The sequence below is a fragment of the Pleurodeles waltl genome, chromosome 1_2 (assembly GCF_031143425.1).
Source record: "Pleurodeles waltl isolate 20211129_DDA chromosome 1_2, aPleWal1.hap1.20221129, whole genome shotgun sequence".
In the NCBI taxonomy this organism is placed as follows: Eukaryota; Metazoa; Chordata; class Amphibia; order Caudata; family Salamandridae; genus Pleurodeles; species Pleurodeles waltl.
The window spans coordinates 396,033,974-396,060,929 of NC_090437.1; the positions used below are offsets into that span (position 1 = coordinate 396,033,974).

The 26,956-nt window shown below is 43.1% G+C and overlaps 1 protein-coding gene across 2 annotated transcripts in view; it reads right to left on the minus strand.

Moving 5' to 3' along the window:
• Positions 1-26,956, minus strand: part of ECPAS (Ecm29 proteasome adaptor and scaffold) — a 790,558-nt gene that overhangs the window by 308,849 nt on the left and 454,753 nt on the right. For both annotated transcript variants that reach the window (XM_069240017.1, XM_069240008.1), the window contains exon 30: positions 20,127-20,294. In XM_069240017.1, coding sequence (XP_069096118.1) covers positions 20,127-20,294 — 168 coding nt within the window. The remainder of the gene's footprint in view (positions 1-20,126; positions 20,295-26,956) is intronic.

The following is a 26,956-nucleotide window of genomic DNA, read 5'->3' on the forward strand; positions in this document are numbered from 1 at the left end:
AACCACAACAATATTAGGTACCCATTGTCTATACATTTCAATGCCACGGATTATAAAGAAAAAGCATAACCAAACTACATGTTTAGCTATCTGTCGAATCAGAGGAAGCAAAAGAGAGGGTAACAGTTAACAACGCTAAAAGTTAACCATGATGAAGAAGGGCATACTTTCCTCAAAGCAGATTATCGTATTACTCGTCTATTTAAATGACATGAAGGAAAAGATCACACAGCGTTGGGCTACTCTTTTACGGAAATGACAACCTCATGGATCGAATTTCACTTCCTCTTTTCTCATTAATTATTAGCAAGAGTTAAATCAACCAATTGAGCAATCTTTTCACTAAACCATTATTTTAGGGTTTACATCAGATATCCATCACTTTTTTTGAGTAATAGTAAACAATACTAGAAATTACATTACTTCAAAACAACCTATATTAACCCTTTTAAGTACACGCAGATGCAAATCTGATTACCAGTCATAAATATGAAGACTGGCAATGGAATGGATAAGGGAGCGACATACTTGCCAATTTGCATTTACTTCACGAATAGCCAGAATGCATAGCAGTAGTGCAGCCTTCATTTAGGGATCGTATCTGATACCAGAATCATATTTAGTATTATCAACAACGTAATTTACTTTCCATAAATGTTTCGTACAAACTCCTGAATTACATTTGTTATAATTGGAATTTGTCACTTGAATTGCGACATTTTATTTCGCAATTGCCACATGGAGCTCATATAATTTAAATCTAATCTTAATCAATCAATCAGTCAAACAGGATTTATAAAGCACGGCTAATCACCCACAAGGGTATCCCGGAGCTAATAACATGGCTGCTGAGGAGTTCACTTGAACAGCCAGGTTCTGAGTCATTTCCTGAAATCCTGAAGAGCGGCTGAGGAAGGTAGGTGAAGGGAACGTTGTTCCAGGAAACTGCTGCGACACAGGAGGAGGAGTGTTCTCCATGTTGCTTCGGTCGATTTGGGGTGGTGGTGCTGGGTGGGGGTGCGAGGGAGAAGGAAGCAGAAAGCGGGTGTCTGGAGGGTTGGTGGAAGTTCAGGCAGTGTTTGATGTAAGCTGGTCCTTTGTTGTGAAGAGCCTCTTATGTGTGGATGAGCATCTTGAATTGACATCTCTTCTGTATGGGAAGCCAATGGAGCTTCTTGAGGTAGGGGGTGGTTTGGGTACATTTGGGGAGGTCGAGGATGAGTCTACCCGTTGAATTCTGTATAGTCTGAAGAATCTTCAGGAGGTGGCTGGTGATTCCCATATAGAGTGCATTGCCGCTGTCCAGCCAGCTTGTGAATAGTGCTTTGGTGACAGTTCGTCTGGTGTTGACTGGGAGCCACTTCAAGGACCTATAGAGCATGCAAAGAGTAAGGAAGCAGGAGGAAGATACTGCATTGATCTAGTTTTTCATAGTGAGCTTGATGTCCAGGATGATGCCAAGGTTGCGTGCATGGTATGTCGGAGTGGGTGCTGGTCCTAGTTCAGAAGGCCACTACAGTCATTCCACGGGGAGGTGTTTTTCTCGTAGATCAGCACTTCCATTTGGCTGTGCTGAGTTTTATGGGTGCAGACGGGCTTGCCTTTGGCACGCCCGCGGCATAGCCATATTGCGGCCTTCATTAAGTAGGGCCTCAGAGATGGGAGGGTTGCTGGGAGGCAGCAGGCAGGGCTGGTGGGAGGAAGACAGACAGCAGGAAAGCGAACAGGCGGTAGGGGCAAACAGAACAGGAAAAATTAACAGGAGGAAATGAGGCACACAGAACAGGAAAAATAAACAGCAGAAAGGAAGGCAAGAGAAAAGGAAAATAAAAACGAGGGAGCAAGTCAAAAGAGCAGGATAAATATACATGAAAAGTAATCTGGAGGAAACACGCAAAGAGCAGAAAAACAAGAAAGCTAGAAGAATATACAAGTACCAGGCCAAATAACCAGAGGCTGAAGCACGGGGAGCTGTTAGGGGGACCTGCTCAATGGGGTTGCACTGCGGCTTCCATCCTGGCAGCGTCACTGGGAGGGGGAAGCGGAAGGGAGAGAGACAGCGGACGGGAGAGAGACAGCGGGAGGGAGAGAGACAGCAGGAAAACGCGCAGAAGGCGTGGAAAAAAGAATGGGAGAAATAATGGAAACAAGAAATGGTGGTTATGCTCTAGTGTTCGCACATCCCGTATGGATGAATGTTAAGGTAGATAAAGTCCAATCATAAACCAAGTAAATCAAAACAGAAGCAAGCCCATCAAGGTGGTGCTCATGTGGTCCCAACACCCAGCCACCTAGGGAGAACAGATCTGTCCTGCAAAAACCAGTCCAGGGGAACTTGTAAAGAAGGTACAGTAGCACTCACAATGTTGTATGAAGAGACTATGATATGCAAGTCGTAATCCAGTAAACAGGTCTGTAAAATTCTTGGCTTTTATGCTTCCAAAATCTTCAAAACATCATAACAGTACAATTATGCAAAAAGCAGCTGACGCGTGTTTTGTCCACAGGACTTTTTCAAACCTAATCAATGTAGTATGTCCAAATCAATTCCACCCAAAACCTGGTACTGTTCAGCACCACTTTAGTGAAATCTTCATAAGAACAGCCAGAACAAAACCAGTGGTGGGGTACCAAAATTTACAAAGTATGCCCAAAGCCCACAAGGCTTCTCGAGGCCCCCATGCTGGTCACTCAAATATCCTCACCTCACTGTGCCGTTATAGCAAGCATTTTAAAGTTTTTAAGTTTGCTACAGGACCATGATAAGCCCTGCTCCAGTCATCGCCAACTTAGAATGCAAAGTAGAAGCCAATACCGACACCGTTGGGATATTTGATTCAGATGTACTATGTTGATTAGCCTTGAAACAGTCCTGTGGACGAAACACGTGTCGACTGCCTCTTGAAGAATGTACTGTTATGATTTTGGAAGAATAAAAGACAAGAATTTTACAGAGTTCTTTACTGGCGTACATCTCACTTATCTCCTCATACAACACATAGGTCCTTCATGAGTGCTTTGGTTACTTCTTCACAAGAAGGGGAAAAATAAACAGGAGTAATCAAGGCAAAAAGAATAGTAAAAATAAACAGGAGGAAGCAATGTAGATTGCAGAAAAACAAGAGAGCAAGCAGAATATACAAGTACCAGGCAAAATAACCAGTGGCAACAAGCAGCAAGTGGGGATACGAGTTGTATAACGCTAAAGCAAAAGCTTGCTTACACAATAACGGTCTAATATTCAATATGGCCACTGTGTAACTATGCAGTAATATAAACTGCATATTAACAATTTAATCAACATTTAAAATCAATGCTGTGATAACTATAGAACATTATAAAACCTCTATGTAAATTGCGGGTGTAGATTGCATTTTTTTTTTAACTCTTCAGTGCAAAATATGACACGTTAATAATATCAATTTCAAAAGTGTATTTTAGAAACAGAGACACTAGTATTGGCAATGTATTTCAACCTATGAGACGGCATAATGAAATAAACATGATTATGACTATTAATTGTATGAGTAACTGCCTTCAAACCATAGACTAGTAAGTCACCATCATATAGCTTAATTATAAAAGAGTATCTATAAAATGCTGCCATGCAACAACCCCAGAGTAGAAAAACGCCAAACCCAGATGGTAAATCCAAGATGGCCACAAATCTATAGTATAGCCTAACAGCATGCTCAATTTTGTAATACATCTCCATGAGAAACAAAACAGGCTTTTGTGCCCATGCCTTCGACCCAAAGAGGGAAAGAGATTCGTAATTGTATTTCATCACAACCATATCAACAGACTCATTAAGATTGGCCAAGGTTAGCGTCGTTTAAGATGTTGACATTTTAGCTCCATGTTATTAGGTTGAGCATAGCAGTGCGCAAGCGCTGCTTTTCAGACGTATTGGTATGTATCTGGGCTTTTAACCAAGCCCACCATTCACCCATCACTATCACTCGTTCATGGACTTGCCTTTCAAAAATCCTTTATTATCATTGGTAAATGCTTTACATTTGTCCACCTTTGGGGCGCATTTGTTACCGCCTTAGCTATCGATCCCGTTACATGGCTAATTGCACTGTTGCTTGTATCTTTAACTGCAAGCGAACTTCCCTTTCCTTGTGTGTCTCTCCTTCTCGCTCACGTCGGCTGTGGCGCTCATTTCAAGTGTTTTACTTTTTATTTTTAGTTTATGTGGCAAGAAAAGGCCACTTAGGAATTTACAATGCTAACAGTTCTAATTCGAGCAAACACGAGACCCACTGCATTGCAAATGCTTGTTTTTAAGTTACACAATTTAAAGCCTATATTGCTGCATCTTAACATATTGGTAACTTCATGAGAATTCCATGCAATGCAGTTTTAATATTACTTATGAGCTATCCAAGTGAATAACCCTGCAAAAACAAGTTTAATCAATATTTTTATGAACACATTATTCTCCGGAATGGAACCCATATTATTCATGTCCATTTTTGTATGATCTGGGAGGTGGTGAAATAAATATTCTTGATAAAAGAGGGTCAAATTACATATAGATTATCAGTAATCCATGACTTCTATTCAATGAAATTAAAATTACAAAAAATGTATACCAGCTCTAAATATCCTCCTACTTTAGACTGGCATTGTTGGTTAATAATTTAACATTATAAGTAGGTACTTTGCCATCATAACATCAAATGCCTGCATTGGAATAGAGCACTTCAGAAAGAGTAAACTAAGCACATTATAACTTATGAATCACATTGTTGTAAAAATTAAGTGTAGTACTAAAAAACACGTAAATATTGTTATTTTTCATTGCTAGCCTCCCCACGTTTTTCTTTTTTTTCCGACTTTTCATGTCCCTTTTTAGCTTCTGTACCCTTAGGTCTATCTAACTGTAACTAAGATGGTAGCAGCATCAATTTTGAAGACCTATGCCCATCTTAAATATAAATCTAAATTATTTATGCCTTGAAGAAGCGGCAAATTAATGCATTTTGTTCACAAAACACGTGTTGGTATTTTCTGGATAGAAATTATTTCATAAAGTGAGCACTCCCTGGATACTAGTTGCTTAAAGAAGTTAGGTTCTGAATCACCAAACATGCTTGAGAATTGAGTTTTAAATGAGGAAAAAACATAAGACTAGGACTAATAAATATGTGAATATGCAAAGCGTATATGAAATGTATTACCAATGTTGAGTGTCAGGTGGGCTAGGACTCATGAGAGGCACAGACTTAGTTAAGTCATGATGCCCCATTGCATGGGGCAAACAGTGAGCATCAGTAAGGAACTTAAGGCAGAATTACACACACTGGATGCCACACTTCACACAATAGACAATACCCTGGGGGAAGACCGTATTACCCATAGGCTCTTGATAGACACAAAAGAACGCTACAAAACCATACTAGAAAGACTGAGAGGTCATGACTACAAGACCTACATAGTCAAAACTCATGACACAGAAGGCAAGTCGGAATAGCTATTGGCTTGACTTATCTGTTCAGAATTGCATGGCGCCCTAATCACACACATCACAGCGACTAAGGGCGCCTATTACATACTCCCCTGAACAAATCAGTAATGAGTTTCACAATTATTATAAAACCCTATACAGCAGCCCAGATACTCTTCCAGACAACGCACAATGAGTTCTCAGATAATCTCCTCCTCCCGACCCTGACACAGGAGGCACAATGTAACATTTGGAGTCCTGAGATGGCTCAGGAGATTCAACAAGCTATTGAAGACATGGCCATGGGTAAAACTCTAGGGCTGGATGGGCTCCCAGCAGAGTTCTATAAGAGCTTTGCGGGCCTCTTGGCTTCAAGACTGCAGCCATGATTACAATATTTCTTCACAAACCTACCAGTTAAAATCTCCGTGGCTTGGTTCCAGCAATGGGATACCCTCCTTCAAGAGCCATTATGGGATGGTAGCCACCACATAGTGTCACTGACAGTGCTGCAATGCCTTCCTGCAAGAAGTGGCCTTGGTGTCCCAGACTTTGAATTATATTACTTGGAGGTGCAGCTGCAGTGGATGGCCAGGTGGCTGGATGGCACCCGCAGGGGTGCTTTAGACCTTCTCGGATAAGCGCTGCACCAGGTTCTACTGCTGGCTAGACTACTACATCCTTACTTAATAATCACACAACCATGTGTCAGCTGCATGTGGCTTTGTACAGCTACTTGCAGAAACGTGAGGATGCATAAGACGCCACTCTATGCACCGATTCTGCCAGTGGTGGGAATGCCTCATAGTACCCCTGTCAGCTGCATTATCCCCGCTCAGCTGCGGAGTTGGACAGAAGCTGGAGTGCAGATGGATGGAGACTTTCACTGGGCGCCCTTCTACTACTAGATGACTTGATAAAACAGTAGGCTCTACCACATGGCCAATTCCTGACATAAGAGGCACTGGTGAGGACATACGCAGACCTGGGGGGCAGAGGAAGAGATGAGCCTCCGCAAAATATAGTGCTTCAACTCCTCCTCACCATAGGCTTGATCTATCGTCAGGTGACATGGTTCTATAGATCCTAATAGAGATGAGACACAGACCACTGGCAACACCCAGGGCTAGATGGAAAGGCATGTTGGGCTGACCACTGAGTGATAGGGACAGGGACTAGATGTCAGCCTCTCCACATAGAATCTCCCAAAACATGAGGCTCAAGTACACTCAGTTTAACGTTTTGCATATGACATACCTTACGCTGCACAGACTACGAGTGATATAAGGTGGGAAGGCTAGAGAATGCCCCAGATGCCACTTACCAGACAGACTTTGGCCACATGATGTGGGCATGCCCGATGCCACAGGCCTACTGGAAGAAGGTGCTGGTCCGCCTTCATGAGATTCTGGGGTGTTCTCTCCCCTGCACCTAAGAACTATGCTTGGTTGAAGGACTTTCCAGACCCAAGCTGCACAATAGTGACACTAGACTTCTAAACCTTACCCTTGCCTTAGCGAAGTGTAGAATCGTGCTACACTGGAAATCTGTGGCAGGACAATCAGTGGAGGCCTGGGCTGGAGATGTTACTTTGCAGGCCTGGGCAGAGGAGAGCGTCCTGTGTTGGAAGGATGCTCAAGGACTCCGGAGACGTCTCATAGCAGAACTGTGGGCTGAGATGCTGGAGAACTGGGAGCACCTTGAGGGGGACACAGGATCGGAGCAGAGCGAGATTAATAGAGAGGGAGAAGACACTGTTGATCCCAGAGCAGACACAGCTGGGCCATAGCGTAAGATGCACTGCACAGAACACAACTTGCCACTTTGCAGTATTGTCCTTATTTTCATTATAAAAGATGTTGCACACTGTGCATCGACTATCTGCAAGACGTTGGTTATTAAACTGACCGCACTCTCACCCTCCCTCACCACTGGACAAGACAGGCATACATGTAATTGAAACCATTAGATACCTACAAGAAACAAGCACATGCACACCAACCCCCGCTAATATTATTCACTAGGGCACCCTTAAACCAGCCCCCTCAAAAACCATATTTTGTTCTATTTGAGATAGTTCTATATTTTGGTTCAATAAGATGTTCCCATTGGCTGGAGATCCCCCATTCTTAGACTGTCATGGGCATTAAAAATGGACAAGTATACTAAGTACACCCAATAAACCCCATCACTAACACTGTGGGTAAATCGGACAGCTCTAGCTCTATATTATTTCTAAGCGAGTGGTGAATAATACCTTTTTTTAAAGAAAGCTGCAATGATGTACAGTCAATCTGTTTTCTTCTTTATGTGATAGGCTGTAATGTACTGTATTGTTATATTCACTGTAAATACCAATAAACATATTTTTTTTTTTAAAGTCATGATGCCCTGCTCATTCATTCAAAAATAGAAATTAATAGCACGTTAAGTGACATATGCGTGGTACACAATGAAAAATCATTACAAGCCATGGCTCTTTTGTTGGCTCAGGGTACACAACGTTTATGGACAACTAAGAAAGGTATATACCTCTTGAACATGAAGAGTATTAGCCTTCAAAACAACAAATTAATAAATGTATAGAGGTGAACAATGGAGACAATTTCTCTTTTTGCTCAATTTAAATACACTCCTTAAACAATTCTACGAGGATTTGTTTGTGAGAAACATAGCTAATCCACAAAAGGCCAATGGTGAATTCCAAATTGTGTCTAGTTCACAATATTTATATCATTCTGTATTCACCAATGGTAATCTCCTGTATTCACCAATGGTAATCTCACATATTTTCCATATGAATTGAAAGTACTTAGAAACCACAAACACTGGATATACTGAACACCACTAACAAAAAGAAAAATATACTGGAAACACCTATTTCTTTTCAACTGTTTTAAAAAGCTGAGAACATTGTAACTTTCACACATGAATCCTCATTGATTATATACAAGCTTTCTTTGCAGAAAAATATAAATGCATGAATTATTAGGAGTAAAGTATTCCAAATGGCAAAAAAGGATTAGTACTGGGGAGGTAAAACCTAAGCACTATAAGGGTTAATCATGATAGTGTTCTCCTGAGTTCCTGCTTTACATATTCATTTTAAAAGTTGACATATATTTACTGTTCTACTTGGCATCATTTATTGAAAGTGCTTTGGTGAAAGCCCAAAAGCATCTCGAAAAAATAAATATATAAAATAATTTCCCACACTGTTCTTTCAGACACCATTTAAGGGGTCATCATCTTTAACAGGTACGACAGACATCCACAAGACCCTGTCAGCCTCAAAAGATGAAGATGTCACATTTCACATAGTATTTCTGGTGTGTGAAAGAAAAGCATCATCTCCAAAACACACCTTTCTACCGCCTTGTGATTGAATGTCTTATCCACAGTAATGTCTAGCAGCACGCCCCTGAACTCTAACTGGTGTGTTTATCTTGGTAAAAAGCGTTTCTTGATTTATCAAAACACCTAAATCAAATAGACAGTTACCTGAAAGTTTGGCATGTGAGTCTTCCAACTACAGAAACTTTGTTTTCAAACACCAATCACCTAGATAAGGTCACAGGTGAACTTTCATTATGGAACAGCATCTACTACTCTCAACCCCTTTTGATGACTTTAGGAACCAAGGCTAGTCCAAGGAAAGCAACTCAGATTGAAAATGCATGACAGCCACTGCAAAATGCAAATGTTTCCAGTGACCTGATCAGACTGGTATAAAAAATGATGCATCATAAAGATAAACGTAACCTGGAGGACAGGAGTTTGCAACATTTGGAAAAGCATTTTTGGCTTATTTAAGAATCTGCTTAAATTAAGATTCTCGAAATGATAGAGTCGCTGCTTTAGCAGTTAAGAGACGTGCTAACTGGAGCAAAGAGGTGTCATGAATGACAGTCTCAAAAGGATATTAAGGTGGGTGATAGCACATAGAGGGCAGGTCAGGACAACAGAGACAGAGAGGTAAGTAAAGAGCTTTACCTCGGATATTAAGGATGATACCAGTGTATGTTGGGGAAAGAGAGAAGGCCGAGAGATTTTGGTTATTTTACAGTGACCAGTACAGAACAAAACATACAGTCACAGAGGAAAGGCAGGCATACCTAAAGGAGACTAATCTGCTACTGAATAAAGAGGAGCAAGAAAGGCTGAATGCACCAATAACAAAAAATATAATTATTTAATGATAAATTCTAAGGACGATTCAGAGGCTCAAATCATACAAACCCCCACGGTCGTACGACTTTGTAGCAGAGTTCTATAAGCTTTCAGCACTCCAGTACCAGATTGGATCCACAGAGATCTAAATCAATAGCTCCCGCTCAGGCACCGTGGTGCTGTTTGACTCAGCTATGGCCTTATATCACCCAACAAGTGCCAGAAAGGATCTGCATGGGGGCACCACCCCTGCCTGTCGACATTTGTTTATCATTCACCTTCCACACACCCCTAGAAGTGGATCAACTGAGACATATTGCAGATGATAGTGTGCCAAAAACCTGGGATCATTTTAGAAAGTGCTGCTGTCCACTCCACAGAACAAGGGAGGTGAGAGGGTGATGATGAATCTGTGGTCAGATACGGTATATGCCAGAAAGAGCGATACTGAAGATAAGTAACTTGTTCTTCTGATGGATACTCCTAAACGCAGACTCCTTACCTGTAAAATAGATGCCCCTGCAGTACTCCAAAAGTGGGTCTGGGAAGTGGAGAACTGCAGGACAGAGCGGGCAAAATTACCCTTTCTGCGGACCAGACTGCCAAGGCAGTAGTACTTGGTGACCATCTGCACTGAAACCCATGTAGCAGGTTGGCAGATGTCCAAGACAGAAACTCCCCTTGGTATGCCACTGAAGTCGTCTTAGTATTGTTGAATGAGCTCACAGGCCTTCAGGGAGTTTCTTCTGGTCTAGGGCATAGGTCACCTTTATGCACAGGGTGGTCCACTTTGACCTCATCTTCTTCTGAACCACCTTTCTGTGCTTGGCAATGGCAAACCCTACAAAGAGCTCATCACAAACACAATACTCTATGTTCACTATTGAAGATTAGGGCGGTTTTGGGATTAATCAAATTAAGCCTCTCCTCTTATTTCAAGGGATGCAGAGGAAATAAAACACTGGTAAGGATGCCCTACAGGTACGGGAGATAGAACTTTAGGCAGAAAGGCAGCAGGTTCCGCAGGACTAACTTGTCAACGGGGGGGGGCTGATGAAGTAGGTTGTAGCACCTCCAACTCACTCACAGAGCATTTATAAGTGATTGCAATAAGGAAGATTGTCTTAATAATCAAGAGTCACAACTCTTTCCATTGCAGATGCAATGCACCCCCTAAGGACCTTCCTGGTGAAAACTCCAGCATGCAGTGCTCTTGACACTCCACGTTCCTGCCAGTGACAAAGATCTAGCCAGGGAATGCCCCACTGGTCAAACAGGTCTTGACCCACTCCAGGATAAAGACACCCTGCCATGTGTCTAGTCAACAGACAAATCCCCTGCCAGGCCAGTCTCCTGCAAACGTAAAGGGCCTCCTGATACAAAGCCCAACATCTCACTCCCCCTGCTTATTACAGTAGCACTTGACCGTAATGTGGTCTGTGAGAATCTGCACCAGCCTTCATTTAATGGATGGTAGATAGTAAGGCTTTCGTGGCTAGCCAGATGGCTCAAGGTTTGAATGGATCAATGTACAGCTAATGCTCTGTTGGATACCAGAGACCCTTGATTTCCACGTCTTCGAAGAGGCCCTCACCCACAACTCAAAAATGACAGATCTGTCCAAACAGTGACTTCTGAGTGGGGGAGAGCAGCCTGCCACAAATCAGGTTGGTGTCAGCTTGCTACCACTGAAGATCCTGGGAGGTCTCCTCCTAGAGGGAGATGACGTAAAATGAACTGCATCAGTGCTGAGCTCACTGAAATGGAAGGTTTTACTATAGGGCCCTAATGTGCCATCTGCAAAACGGGACAAAAAGGATGAACAAGTTTAGGAGCACAAGAAGCCTTGAACCGTCCTCACCAAGATCCAGGACTGATTCGGAAACATTTGGTCATATCCTTGATGTCCTGGACTCACTGTGGCAGTGAAAAGGCTTGAATGTCAGTGTTGAGGATAGCTCCTATAAATGGAATCCTCTGTACAGGTATCAGGAAGGACTTGGGTGTGGTGCACTGATGAAAAAGCCAAGGGATGACAAAAGGGTAACCATCATCTGGAAGTGGTTCTTGAGAACTGCAGCAAGCCCACCTTGAGCAGCCAGTCGTCAAGGTACAGAAATATATGTTTTCCCAATATGATAAGATGATTTTCAAACATCAACTTCGTGAACAACTGAGGGGATGAAATGAGGCCACAAAACAGCAAATTGGAAATGTTTGGTCGCTAACATTAACTGCAGGTAATGTCTGTGAGACTGTAGGGAACACACATGTTGCAAGTCCAAGGATGCCATCCAATCTCCTGGGTCAGAGCAGAGAGCACTTGAGCCAGAGAGAACAATTGGAATTTGCTCTGTAAGAAGACATTCAAAGCCCAGCGATTTAGAATAAATCTGAGTTGCAGGAGAAACATCCCTCACCTATATCTGACTCTTGTAATTTCTTGATGGCACCATAGGCAAGGAGTAGATTGTTCCTCTGCATAATGATTGTTGAGTGGTCTGTCGAAATCTGAGGTGAGAGAGGGGGAATGAAATGAAAGGTAGAGAGAAGCCACTCTGAAATATCTACAGGACCCATCAATCCGACATGATGGATTTTCAGCCAGAAAGGAAAACTCAGATCCTACCCCTACTAGCTTGCTATGGCCCTGGAAAGGGCTTGTTGGCTAGTGAGGCAGAGGAGACAGATGTGAGGGAATGTTCTCCATGCAGGTCTGAACAGCCTCAGCAGGCACCGCATCCACTGGAAGTGTGAAAGGTCTCAGCTGGTTGCTGAACCGACTCAGAGGGCAGCCATTATCAGCATGCTAGGACGCTTGGACATCACATGAAAATCCATCCAAGAGTGCCCCTTGAGCATACACTCTGTCTATGGCCCAACCCACACAGTTTGCGATATGGGGCAACCAACAAGATCTTAGTAGACATATCCCACAGTGCATATGTGTTTCTGCCAGAAGACTGACCACATTCTGAGATCCTACAGCAGGTCGACTGACTTCAGTCAGTGTGACTGGTGGTCTCTGTTGATTTTTGGGGTACTAACACGCTCCAGGGGAGCCAGTACCATAGCCTCCATTAAGGTCATTATCTGCTACAGGCAAGACATTATTTGAGGAAATTTTGGGAGTGCCAGGACCAGCATCAGAACAGGTGCGGAGTCTGTGAATGCTGGAGATGGGTTCTTGAACTGATTGAGTGGCTTGAGGGGTAGAATCCAGCTTCACCTTCTAGTGCTTAAGGCACACAGACTTTGACTTATCGGATGACTTTGAGAAGGACTGGGATTTGGTGCAAGAACAGCCCGGTGATCTGAAGTGGGAGTGTCACTGTAACTTGAAACGGAACCATTGCTACAAACACAAATTATTCAAGTGCTCTGGCTCTTTATGTGACTTATCAATACCTAGATATACCATGTGACGAGTCCAGGGGGTTCCCCCCATGAGTGGACAGGGGCTTGCTATGCAATCCCAAAGTGAAAGTGCTTGATTAGGCTGTAGTGTGGTCGAGCAGCCTTAGGTTAACACAGAGGAGTGAAAGACATCTACAAATACACACAATAGTCAATACATTTAACACATAACTCAAGAAGGAGATCCACACCAATTTATAAAAATAGCAAAGCTCTTTATATATGTTTAGGCATCATAGAGAAATCGTTCAGTTAAGTATGTTTTCAAATATAACTCTTTTCACTTTACAAAGTGGGCACTTTGGTCAATTTCTGAGTTCTGTAATGTTAGCCTATGAGAGGAAGAACAAGTTCTGCAAACGGGTAGAGTACAACAACTTACAGCACCAATCTCCAGGAGTTAAGGTGAATGGTGGGCAAAGTCCAGGCAGCATCAGCAGTACACCACCAGGGGCGGACAGGTGCAGGGTACAAAAGAGCGTTGAATTCCCAATGCGTTTCAATGGAGGTCTGTCACTGTGAAAAGAAGTTGCAGGCTCCAGCTAGAAAGCCAGTCAGGCTGAACCAACAGCAGGGCACAGGCTTCATGATGCTCAGCACAGGTAGGATACCTTTGGTCCCCTTCTTTAAGGCCCGGAGTGCAGCGGTCTCCTTAGGCGTCGGGTTTTCCTTTTCAGAGCAATTCGAGTAGAGAGAGGCAGCGTGAAGAGGCTGCAGGCATCGTCAGGGAGTCCAGAAAGGGTGAAACCATAATGGACATTGACTTTGGAGGGCTGGGGGCCCTTACTGCACCAGTGATCCACTTCAACTCAGGCCGGAGGTGGCAGATGCAGTGGTGGCTTCTGGTGTCTGGTTTTGGCGATTCCAGAGGCCTCTGAGTCCTTTCTTCAGAGTTTGGAGGAGAAGAGGTCTGCTATTCATGAGAGGTCCGAGTCTTTATCAAAAGTAAGCAGTCCTTTGGCTTTCTGGAGTCTACAGCTGCAGGACAAGTCTTTGGCACAGTTTTCGGCGAGGGATGTAGACAGGCCAGCGGGGTTGGTACCAGGTCAGCTGCTTCTTCTCTCCTCTCTGCTTTCGCTGCTGTTCAGTGTCCTTGGTCTTCTTAGGCTGTCAGGATCTGCTTCTCTGGCACCAGGGGCTCCCCTAAATACTGAATTTAGGGGCATTAGGGGAGTGTAGGTAAGCTGCCAATGGGCTATTGACCCTTGGAGTTATAATGCCCTATACATGACCACTTTCTGTGGGAAGTGGGCATAACCCTGTCCCAGAGTTCCTAAATCTGCCAACACCAACTGGCAGATTTTTAAAAGTTGTGTCCACTTCAAGCAGTGCACTTCAAGGGTGGGTCTGGTTTTGGGGATGGACACACCACCCTGAATACTACATTACCCACCTGTGCAGGTGCCAGATGGGCCCAAGGCAGTGGGGTTGTTATCTACCTTGTAAGGGAAGGGAAGCCAGATCTGCATACCAAGGGCAGTGGGCTTCTTTGAGGTCCTCTGCCTTGGAATGCAGAGTCGCAGGTCATCTTGTTGGGTGGGGTGTGTAATGACCTCTCCCAGAGCAGGCTTGGTTTATGACTGCCCTGGGTGCTAAGGATCTCACCCTTGGGGGGGTCAGACTCGTGTCTGGTGGGGGAGGCTGGCTGAAACTGACAGTCTGCACATGGGTAGTTTGTGGGGCTTCAGGGGGCATCTTTAAGGTGCCCTTTGGGTGCATGAATCAATAAATATGTCACTGTCGTCAATGAGGGCCAATTAATACAAGATGTTAGATACCAAACGTCCCTAGTCTCAGGGAAGCCATCATGTATCAGGGGAACTCCTAATGACCAGTGTCCAGCACATGTACTTAAAATGGCTCTCTTGTTCCCTCACTACATCTATAAATTGACAAAGACGTAGCAGGAGCATACATGCTCACACAGATACATCCTCACATGCAATGTAATGCACTGTGCCTTAGGGCTGTAAGGCCTGCTGTAGGGGTGACTTACATATAATGCATGTATTGTTTAGGGACATAACACACAGCTGTGTGCTATGTCGTGTTTTCACTTTTAGCTGTTCCAAAACACACAGCCTGCAATAGAAGTCTGTGTGTGCTAGGTGAGGGCTCCCCGAGTGCGGCACAATACATGCTGCAGCCCTTGGAGACCCTCTTTAGTACTCATGACCTAGGTACCAGGGGTACCATTTATCAGGGATTTAAGAGGGGGGCAAAGGTAGTGCCAACTGGGGAACAATTGTACAGTTTTAAGGAAAGAGATCTGGCACTGGGAACCTGATTAGCAGGAACCCTGTGCAGTTTCAGATTAAATTGCATCATGTACCAGGCAAAAAGTGGGGTGACCATCTCAAAAAGGGGTACTTTCCTACAAATACTTCTTCCACTCTCTGATCGTCTGCAGGTGCATCAAGTCACTCACTCTTCTCACACAACTTTGAGCCGTGCCCTGAGCCTAAGCACCAGAGAAACTCAGTGACGGTATGTGATCAACATCTGTCTCCTGCATGACTTGAAGCCTTCCATTTTCCCCGACACACTGTCTTGAGGTTTCAGAATCACTGGGAGATTGAAAAAGTTGGTACTGAAGTTCCGGGTCTGTATCAAATGGCATGGAAAGAAAAGAGCTGATGTCAGCTTGCAGCAGTAGCATCTATATGTTGCTGTACCCTGTCACTTCCAAGATACTGCAAGCCTGTTGTGCAGTCAGGCACAACTACCTTAAAGAGCACAGGAGCCATAGCTTTCAAGACCACCAGATCTAGTTTGGCATCTGGAAGTATTATACAGGTGAGGAAACTACAGTTTATAGATTTCACCAGAGGAGGGACTTCAATCAGGAGTCACAGACGAAATTCATTACACCATCCATGAGCGAGACTACTATTTGACTTATTCTCAAGCCAAACAAGCTCTCTAAGCATTACGTATCCTACAGGCTAAACTCCCTGCTTAACTCTCATGTGAATCTGTTAACGTACATTTTAGCAGGTAGACTATAGTGGATGATACAGTGAATGATCCACCCACCTCAAACAGACTTTATAACCAGTAGGCACACAAAGGACAACACCAAAAAGGCTCTGCACCTGTTGGACATCAGGCAAAGAGATGTGAAAGGTGGTGGTGACATGCAGGGTTCCTTTTCCTTAGTGCTGATAAGGCTTGTAAAAAGATGGACAGCAAAGTTCTGAGGTACCTCTGAAAGGGATGGGCTTTCTCAAATGGGTATAAGGCTAGGTTCAGGATGACATTAAGTTGGTGAATGTTGGTCAAGAGCTAGACAAGGATGTCCCCTCTTGCCGCTTCTGTTTATTCTTGCTCTTGGTCATTCACATACAAGCAAACACTAATCTAGAGCTTTAAATTGGGAGAGAACAATTTAGAATTAACAATGTTCATTAATGGCACCCTGTCGTGACAATTACACAGCCAGAGACTTCCCTGCCAGTGATTATGACCCAACAACATAACTATCAGGGGGATTCAGGCTTCAGGTAAACCTTGCCAAATCTTTTGGACTCAAAAACGCATTGAGCCCTGAAGCACTGTTCTGATTGTCAGAGTCTACCCAATTTCACTGGTCTTTAGACTAAATTACCTATATGTGGATTAACCTGATGCCCACAATTATGGGTACTACAAATATTAAATCCAAGTTCCTACAAAACATAGTTAAAACGGAATTAGCTCGCATGAGGTATGAATACATATCTCTGATGGGTCACATAACAGCGCTTACGATATTCATCCATCCCAAGGTCTTGTACGTCCTTCAGGTGATTCCCTTGGGCTTTTGAAGCGAAATTCTGCCTTGACTGTAAGGACTTTGTCTGGCAGGGGAAGAAGGCACAATTGAGTGTGGGTAAGTGCAACTTCCGGCCTCAAAGAGGCCTTGATGCCTGAAAGAACTCACAAATGAGCCCAACCAGCGGAACACATTTATTCACAATTTTATGTCTTCCTTTTCAATGGGAGAATGGATATGAAACTCTTGCACAAAGTAGCATGAGAAAGGGAGATGGCGATAGTCCTAATCAATAACAGTTGGAAGGGATAATACAGAGGGCAAACAACTTTGAATCACATGGGGGTGGAAAATAAACTCCATAAAGCATCCTATACAGATGGTACTATGTCAGACATCAACATGGCTCCTAAGTAGTGACAAATCTAGAAGTAGTGCTTGCTGGCAGGGATGCGCAAAAATGGGTACTCCTTCCCATATTCTGGAGTCCTGTTTGCACATTGCTTCTTTTTGGGGAAGGTATGTCAGGTAATTAATAAAGCAACTGCATAAGATTTGGAAGTTAGCCCCTCAGATAAAATATCCCTTGCATTCTAGAAAGGGGGGAATCATATTCCATATGCTTCTCACAGCAAAATAGGCCATCCTCATGTTCTGGGGATCACCAGTGTTGTCGTACAAAGAAATGTAGTGGTAAAGCATTTGGTGGCTTTAAGGATGGAGAAAGGACAGCAGGAATGCCCAAAGGAAGAATGGGTCATGTCACTTTCTCACTTGTCAGAAGAGTTTTTATGAGCTTTGCAGCCCCCAAAACTAAGGGTTTTTAATGATCTTGAAAAGGCTAAACTGTGAGAATCCTGGTTGGGGGGGGGGGGGGGGGGGTAAAAAAGCTGTTCTGGGAGGGGTGATGGAAGTTAGAAATCTTGGGGACCTAATTGTGATTAGCTTCTCTATCACATGTACCATATGTTAATGTTCATCTGAACGTTATAGAAATTGATTACAAAAGTATTGCAACTATACAAAAATTAAAAAATTGTCTCAAATGCCCCCTGTCCTTTGGGAGTACCTTCAAAAGCAACACAAACCTTCATCTCTGTTGCACAAGTTTTGATTACAGACCTGATACCTTGTTCAGATATTGCTTTGCCAGATCTTATTCATCCTAAATGAGTTGGCTTAAGGGACCTTTTGCATGAACTGGTAAGCTGATTTTGACCAATACTGCCTTTCCCCACAGTGTATAAGTGTACCTAGCTAGTAAAGAGAATGCATTTTCAGACCTCAAAGCCAGCCTACATGAAACAAAGACTTTCTTTCCCATGATGCCAATTTTGTTTAGATCGTCTGTCAAAACACAAACAAATAAAAGAATTTGGTTTAGTATTTGGTGAACATTTTGTACCCCCAATCTTTCAAAAGTTGGGTGCAGAGTCAATAATTTTGGATACAAGGGTTACAGCTTGCACCTAAATGCATTGTGCCTAAGAACCTGCCACAGTCAAATCAAATTTTATCTAGACTGAAGAATACTACGTAAAAATGGCTCATAGAAAAGCAATAACTTTGTTGGACAGACCAGGTTGGTTGAAAAATTTCTGTTAGAATATTTCTATTTCTATTATGGCTGAGGTCAGTTTCAGAGTTTCTGCTGCTTTTAAATAACTGCAGCAAAAGATTACTGCTCCACTCTGGGAACTGCACTGTATATTGAAACTCACTACCAGACGACGTGGCAAGCCCCCTTGTATTCTGAAATTTTGAATGTGTTTCTTCTATCTGAGACATCAGGTGATCGACCTCACTAGCACAGTCTTAACTTTGGTGGTAAGGCTACGTAAACTCTAAAGATATGAGAGCTAAAGAAGGCTTCAAAAAGATTTTTTTTAATGGAATGAGTATCTTCTCAGTCGATGTCTGATTCATAAGTTCTGAAATCTTTAAAATCAACTCTATAAAACGTTTTTTTTAAGATGTAGCAGTGGCAATGAAGCTGCGCCTACTGCACTTGGCATCACCTTTACTGTCAGCACCTTATTCTTTGCATTCTTGTACAAAAGTGATGTCTCTAGCAGAAATGGCATTGAGCGAACCTAGACTGTTTGCATGGATATTTCTGAATTAGGGCCTGATTTAGATTTCGGCAGATGAGTTACTCTGTCACAATGGTGACGAATATCCCACCTGCCGAAACAAATCCCACAGGATAACAATCACCACTTTGACAGAGCAACTTGTCTGCTGAGATCTAAATCAGGCCCTTAGTCACTATGGTTTCCTATTTCTAATTTCTAGGCAGACTTTTTCATGGTGGGCAGATCTCTCCTTGAAAGCTCTCCTATTTCTACAAAACGTAGACTTACCCCCTTTACAGCAAGCCGGATTTCAACTAATTCTCATGATGTCCATGGAGTAAAATAATTTTACTTCGTTTTCTCCACTGGGTCATGCCCCACCTCCAAACAGCTCATGCAGGTGGAATGAGGTTCAGATACAGACAACAGCCTCTTACATTTAGAAGAGGGCTTCAACCATGAAGTATTAGGTGACATGGTGCTTTGTAGAAAACGTCAATTTTCTGAATAAAAATCTAGCAAAAACTGATAGATGAAGCCGTTAGGGGCTGTCATGATGCCATTTTCTGTGCAGCACATAATAGGTATCTATGCCTCTTTTTGGCATCTTGAGTGCACACATTAACTTGAAATATCTCAGAATTACTGCATGCTTTGCTGAAGGCAGAGATCTGAAACAGGGCCCAGATAATTGCTTTTTGGCGTTTGCAAACCGCTAACAGAAAATAATTCCAAAACTCTGAGATATTTTGAGATAACATATGCCAAGACATCAAAAAGAAGAGGGCATACCCTTCTGTGCTAGTGCAGCACAAAAACGTCGTCTTGTTAAGGCCCCGGAGCTCCAGGTCTTCTCATAAGCAGTGCACAGAAAACACAGATATCACAGATGGAGGTGATGCCTTTCTGGTGATGTTGAGTGGATCTGTGGCCAAAGCTTCAGTGGAGCTACCTTGTGACATATCGAAGCTACTGTGGTAATAAAAACAAAAATCAGGTCTAGTATGACACCTGTGCAACATTTGGAGAATGAGGAATCTATGGGAAAAATTAGATTAGAAACACTGTGCAACACACAATCACAGAGTGGAATATGAGTGTTCCCTTCGGCGTGCGCTCCTTGCAAATCGGTAACCACACAAAGAGCTATGCAAACATCTCTTAACAAAAGGCATACTCTTACATAAAATAAAACACTAATTGACAGCCAAACTAACACAATATAATTAGAAGTGGTCTTGGTAGAGGAACTTACAGTGGTTTTGTCGGTCACCAGGGCATCCCAAATGCTAGTCATAGCCTGTCGAATGCCAGTGTTTGGGTCAAATTGGTACCGATAAAGGCGTGGAACCAGTTGTGACAAAAATGGAGCTAGTTGTTCTCCAGCCTTTGTTGCAATCACATTAAAACCAAACGCAGCACCCTGTTGAGAAATGGGAAGTAGGTTAAGGACCTTTAGTCCATTTTCTTTTTGTTTGTTGCAGTAGTTGTACTTATCTTTGAGGAATACAAACTATATTACTCTGCGCAATAAATACACCACTGAAAAGCTTGGTTACACAACATAACTAGGGTAAAAAACAGACTACTAAATACATGCAATAACTCTTTCGAACTGGTCTACTTATATAGATTTACAAATGAGTATTACTATTTAGTATTGTTCAAGAACATTTAAAAACATATTGTTATAGGTGTAGGCCAAATTAAGGATGGACCTCAAGTGGAAGTAGTTAACTAATCCCAACTTTAAATGTTGTCCGGGAGAACTAGCTTTCATGGCAATACATAAATATATAAGTAAATCACTTGGAAAAAACAACTCAACTGAATGACATATCCTCAAGCACAACTTGGCGGTGCCCGGTGAGGACTGCACCAGTTATGAGAGCCCCCACAGTATTAGGATAGGCCACAACAAAGAAAAAGACTAGCTTTCATCAGTGTAGCAGGAAATATGCTATTATGTCTGAAGCAGAATCAGTCACTTCTTTCATACCACAATGGTAATGCTGCCTGGTAAATGCCAGAAGCTATCACAATAGTAACCTTTCATTGACTGGAATCTGTAGAAAAATCTATTTCCCTAGGCGTAATTTAAAAACAATCTTTTTGTTCTATATCCGAGCACCCAAAAGGGATTTAGCACAAGCTACTGGCCCAAGAACTTACAAGTGCACATTTGCCACTTTATGTAAAATAATCCCTGAGAGAATATGTAATTTGCTTTGTAAAATTATGCTTAAATCATATCAAGTTTTGAGCAATAAGCTTTGAAAACCACAATTAACTACCTTTTCCCAAACGTTACTTGGGGTAGAACTGCTGATCCATTTGCACGTTTGAGATGAGATGTGATCTGTTAAGGGACAATTGCTTACAATTATGCTGTATAACAGAGGCCTTCAAACTGGGGGACACAGTGGCGTCGAACTCGGCACCGCCATTGGTAACCACGACCTTCACTCCCGCCAACCCATCAGGATCTCTGATCCTTGCGGTGGTGTTGTTGTAGTGGTCCAACCGCTGGAATCAATCTGGCGGACGGACCGCCAGGGATGGGGAGGTTGGACCACCAGTGCGAGCATGGTGGTTCTAGGGACCACCGTACTCGGAATCAGGCCTATTATCTTGCTGCAGATTCCTTGTCTTAAAATTCTTCCCCAGGATCCAGATCTAGATCTGGAATATTTTCCATCAGTACGTCTGCGCATTGGAAGAGGGCACTGTGCGACTCCGTAGGAAAATTGTCCAGCAGATGTAATGTCGACGAAGTCCATGTAATCTCCCCTACGATGTGTTGACATCAGTTTCTTCCATGACTGTTTTCTGCACCAAAAACGCAGAGCTACTTATAGAGACTGCCATTGGAAACACTGTGACAAAAAAGAAACACTTTTCTATCAACTAATGACGAACTCCCAATAAAGGAATCTGAATTCCAAGAAAGGCAGGTGCGTGATGCTGTTAGCATCATCCGAGCTAAAGTGACATTGCAGTCACCTTTCTTAGGCGTCATCCTGGCGTCACCTTTCTGTATCACGACTTCCCATGCTTTTGTCCAAACTAGGGCCCTGAAAGGGAGCATCCTCTGCTTTAGTAATATGTCTGTAGAGTGGGGAGGATCGGGAAGGAATCTGAGGTTATATTATGTCTATACCAGATAAGGCGTTACCAAAGATAAGTAACTTGTTTATTTGATAGAGATATCTAGCCACAGATTCCTTACCTTATAATCAGATCCCAAAGCAATACCATCCCCAGAGGTGGGTCTGCGGACCAATTTTAGGCAAAGAAATCCTGCAGGACCAAATGGGGAACATGCCTGTGATAATGTACCTAACTGCCCAGGCGGTAAAGTTAGGGATATGTGTGCAGGGAACGCATATTGCTGCCCAGCAGACATCCAAGACTGGAGGACCACCTTCTAATGCATTGGTCGCAGATCTGGCTGGGGTAGAATGAGCACACAAAATCTAGGGGGTTGCTTCTCTACTAATGTGTAGCAGATTTTAATGCAGATCCCGATTAACCCTAGTAAAAGTCACTGACTAGAACAAGCTGGTCTAGAAAAAGAAAAACAAGACCAGAACTCTCAGGAATGTAGGTGAGTAAGGATATACGCCACACCACAGGAACTGTGGGAACCACCACAGGCAAATGAAGTCATAAAGGCATTGAAAAGCATGTAAGATCATTTACCATGGCAAAGGGACAGAAATGTGTAGAAAGGCAACAGACAATATGAGCATAAAAATGACTTACACCGCAGGTTGGGTTGAACCATGTTCAGCCAGTACATAGGGGCTCAGAGTCAACAGACAATGCCTCTAAGCTATCGCTCTTCGCCCTAGAAAGCAATTAGTTCAGCCAAATCTGCTCTACAAAGCACAGATAAAGAATGGAGCCAAAGAACCATTTGTGATGGAGAAGCAGCAAACAATGCCTTAAAATAAATGTGTCAAGACAACAAAAGCCACAATCGGTATAGAAATAACACCTGACCTAAGAAAAGACTTGACACCTCTGGGACCATCTATAATGCATAGCGCATATATGAGAAAAAGAAAAAACATTGCCTATGTAATGGCAAAAGGAAATATGGAAAATGTCACTTACCCAGTGTACATCTGTTTGTTGACTCCATCTTAGATTGTTTTCCCCGCAGAGGGTGAAGTAGGAGTTGTGAGTATACTAGAGGTGCCCATGCAATGGAGTAGTTATGTATGTACCTAATGTCTATTAAAATAATATTTATTTACATATTTACAATTTTCATTCAACTAAAAACGGCTACAGGCTACCGGGGAGGTGGGAGGGCGCATGTGAATCTGCAGCGTCTCATACCACGAACAGACGTAAACTGGGTAAGTGACATTTTCCGTTCGGTGGCATGTGTAGCTGCAGATACACATGCTGTGCATAGACTTCCATGCAGTAATCTCCCCAAAGAGCGGTGATTTAGCCTGTAGGAGTTGAAGTTGTCTGATATAATGTTCTTAATACAGCCTGTCCTACTGTGGCTTGTTGTGTTGCTAACACATCTACACAGTAATGCTTAGTAAATGTATGAGGCGTAGACCAGGTGGCTGCCTTACAAATTACTGTCATAGGTATATTCCCAAGAAAAGCCATTGTGGCGCCTTTCTTTCTAGTGGAATGTGCTCTTGGTGTAATAGGTAATTCTCTTTTTGCTTTAATATAGCAAGTTTGAATAAATTTAACTATCCATCTGGCGATGCCTTGTTTGGATATAGGATTACCTGCATGAGGTTTTTGGAAAGCTACAAACAATTGTTTTGTTTTACGAAATTGTTTTGTTCTGCCAATGTAATACATTAGTGCTCTTTTTATGTCTAATGTATGCAAGGCCTTTCGGCTACTGAGTCTGGTTGCGGAAAGAAGATTGGGAGTTCCACAGTTTGGTTTAGGTGGAATGGTGATATGACCTTTGGTAAGAATTTTGGATTGGTACGGAGAACCACTTTATGTTTATGTATTTGTATAAAGGGTTCTTGAATAGTAAATGCTTGTATTTCACTTACTCTGCTAAGTGATGTGATGGCTATTAGAAAGGCTACTTTCCAAGTCAGATATTGCATTTCACAAGTCATGTTAATACAATATTAAGGTTCCACGAAGGTACTGGTGGTGTCCTTGGGGGTATAATTCTTTTTAGTCCCTCCATAAATGCTTTAATGACTGGGATTCTAAAAAGTGATGTTGTATGTGTAATCTGCAGATAGGCAGATATTACAGTGAGATGGATTTTAATGGAAGAGAATGCTAGATTAGACTTTTGTAAATGTAATAAATAGCTTACAATGTCCTTTGTGGAGGCATGTAGTGGTTGAATTTGATTAGTCTGGCAGTAGCAAACAAATCTTTTCCATTTGTTTGCGTAACAATGTCTTGTTGCAGGTTTTCTTGCTTGTTTAATGACCTCCATACACTCTTGTGTAAGATTTAAATGTCCGAATTCTAAGACTTCAGGAGCCAGATTGCTAGATTGAGCGATGCTGGATTCGGGTGTCTGATCTGTTTGTGTTGTGTTAACAGATCTGGTATGTTTGGTAATTTGATGTGGGGTACTACTGATAAGTCCAACAGTGTTGTGTACCACGGTTGGGGAGCCCAGGTTGGTGCTATGAGTATTAGTTTGAGTTTGTTTTGACTTAGTTTATTGACCAGATAAGGAATGAGTAGGAGAGGGGGAAAATAGTAAGCAAATATCCCTGACCAACTGATCCATAGTGCATTGCCCTTGGATTGAGGGTGTGGGTACCTGGACGCGAAGTTTTGGCATTTTGCGTTTTCTTTTATTGCAAATAGGTCTATGTTTGGTGTTCCCCAGCGGTGGAAGTGATCCTGTAGGATCTGGGGATGTATTTCCCATTCGTGAGTTTGCTGGTGATCTTGACTGAGATTGTCAGCTAACTGATTCTGAATGCCTGGTATGTATTGTGCTACTAGGCGAATGTGGTTGTGAATTGCCCAATGCCAAATCTTTTGTGCTAAGAGACAGTTGTGACGAGTGTGTCCCCCCTTGTTTGTTGAGATAATACATTGTTTTCATGTTGTCGGTTTTGACAAGGATGTGTTTGTGGGCTACCAGTGGTTGAAATGCTTTTAATGCCAGAAAAAACGCTAGCAGTTCCAAATCATTTATGTGAAGTTGTTTTTGTTGATTGTCCCATTGACCCTGTATGCTGTGCTTGTTGAAGTGCGCTCCCCACTCCATCATGGAAGCATCTATTGTGATAACCGCTTGAGGTAATGGGTCTTGGAATGGCCGCCCTTTGTTTAAATTTATAGGGTTCCACCACTGAAGCGAGGAGTGTGTTTGGCGGTCTATCAACACTAGATCTTGAAGTTGACCCTGTGCTTGTGTCCATTGTTTTGCTAGGCACTGTTGTAAGGGCCGCATGTGTAATCTTGCATTTGGGACAATGGCTATGCATGAGGACATCATGCCTAGAAGTTTCATTACAAACCTTACTGTGTAGTGTTGGTTTGATTGTATGCTTGATCTTACATTTTGGTCCATTGGACTCTTTGTGGACTTGGAGTGGCAATTGCCCTTTGTGTGTTGAGTGTTGCTCCCAAGTATTGTTGTAATTGGGATGGTTGCGGATGTGATTTCTGGTAATTTATAGAGAACCCCAGTTTGTATACAGTTTCTATGACGTATTGCGTGTGAAGAAGACACTGTTGTTGAGTGTTGGTTTTTATTAGCATGTCGTCTAAATATGGGAATACGTGCATGTGCTGTCTCCTTATGTGAGCGGCTACTACTGCTAGGCATTTTGTGAATACCCTTGGGGCTGTTGTTATTCAGAACGGTAGCACTTTGAATTGATAGTGTATGCCGTGCATTACAAACCTTAAGTATTTTCTGTGAGAGGGATGGATGGGTATGTGGAAATATGCATCCCTGAGATCCAATGTTGTCATGTATTCCTCCTTTTTTAACAAGGGAACTACGTCTTGAAGTGTTACCATGTGGAAGTGGTCTGATTTGATGAAGAGATTCAGGCCCTCATTCCAACCCTGGCGGTCATGGACCGCCAGGGTGGAGGGACAATAGGCGGTGCTTCCAGGGCCATTCTGACCGCGGCGGTAAAGCCGCGGTCAGAAAAGGGGATCCGCCGGATTTCCCCTGGCCCGGAGAATCCTCCATGGCGGCGCTGCTTGCAGCGCCGCCATGGGGATTCCGACCCCCTTCCCGCCAGCCTGTTTCTGGCGGTTTACACCGCCAGAAACAGGATGGCGGGAACGGGTGTTGTGGGGCCCCCTAACAGGGCCCCATAAAGATTTTCACTGTCTGCTTTGCAGACAGTGAAAATCGTGACGGGTGCAACTGCACCCGTCGCACCCCTGCAACTCCGCCGGCTCCGTTCGGATGCCCTTTTGTCGGTCGCCCGCCGGCCCAGCGGGAAAGTTGAAATGACCCCCGCGGAGCGGTCTTTCGACGGGGTTACTTTGGCGGGCGGCGTCTGCCGCCCGCCAAAGTCAGAATGACCCCCTCAGTGTTCTGAGATCTAAGATAGGTCTTAACGTTTTGTCCTTTTTTGGAATCAGGAAATATAGTGAGTAGATGCCTGTTCCTTTCTGATGATTGGGTACGAGCTCTATTGCTTGTTTTTGTAGTAGGCTTGGAACTCTATTTGTAATAGGTCTAAGTGTTGTTGGGACAGATTTTGCTTTTTGGGTGGCACATCTGGTGGGAAATTTGTGAATTCTATACAATAACCATGTTGGATAATTGATAGGACCAATGCGTCTGTGGTAATGTGTGTCCAGTTTTGGTAGTATGTGGTTAGCCTCCCCCCCCACTGGTGACATGTGTTGGGGTGTTGTGACATTGAAGTCACTGTTTGGGCTGGCTTGGTTTGGTTGTTTGGAACTTTCCCCCTCCTCTTGGGAATTGTCCTCTATAGGAACCACAAAACCCTATCCTTTGGTATTGTTCCTGATAGGTGGGTCTGGTTTGAGAGGTGGAAGGCTCAGATGTTTGTTGCCGAAAACCTCCTCTGAATAGTGGTTTTCCAAAGGTGCCTCTGACTTGTGGGGAATAGAGCGCGC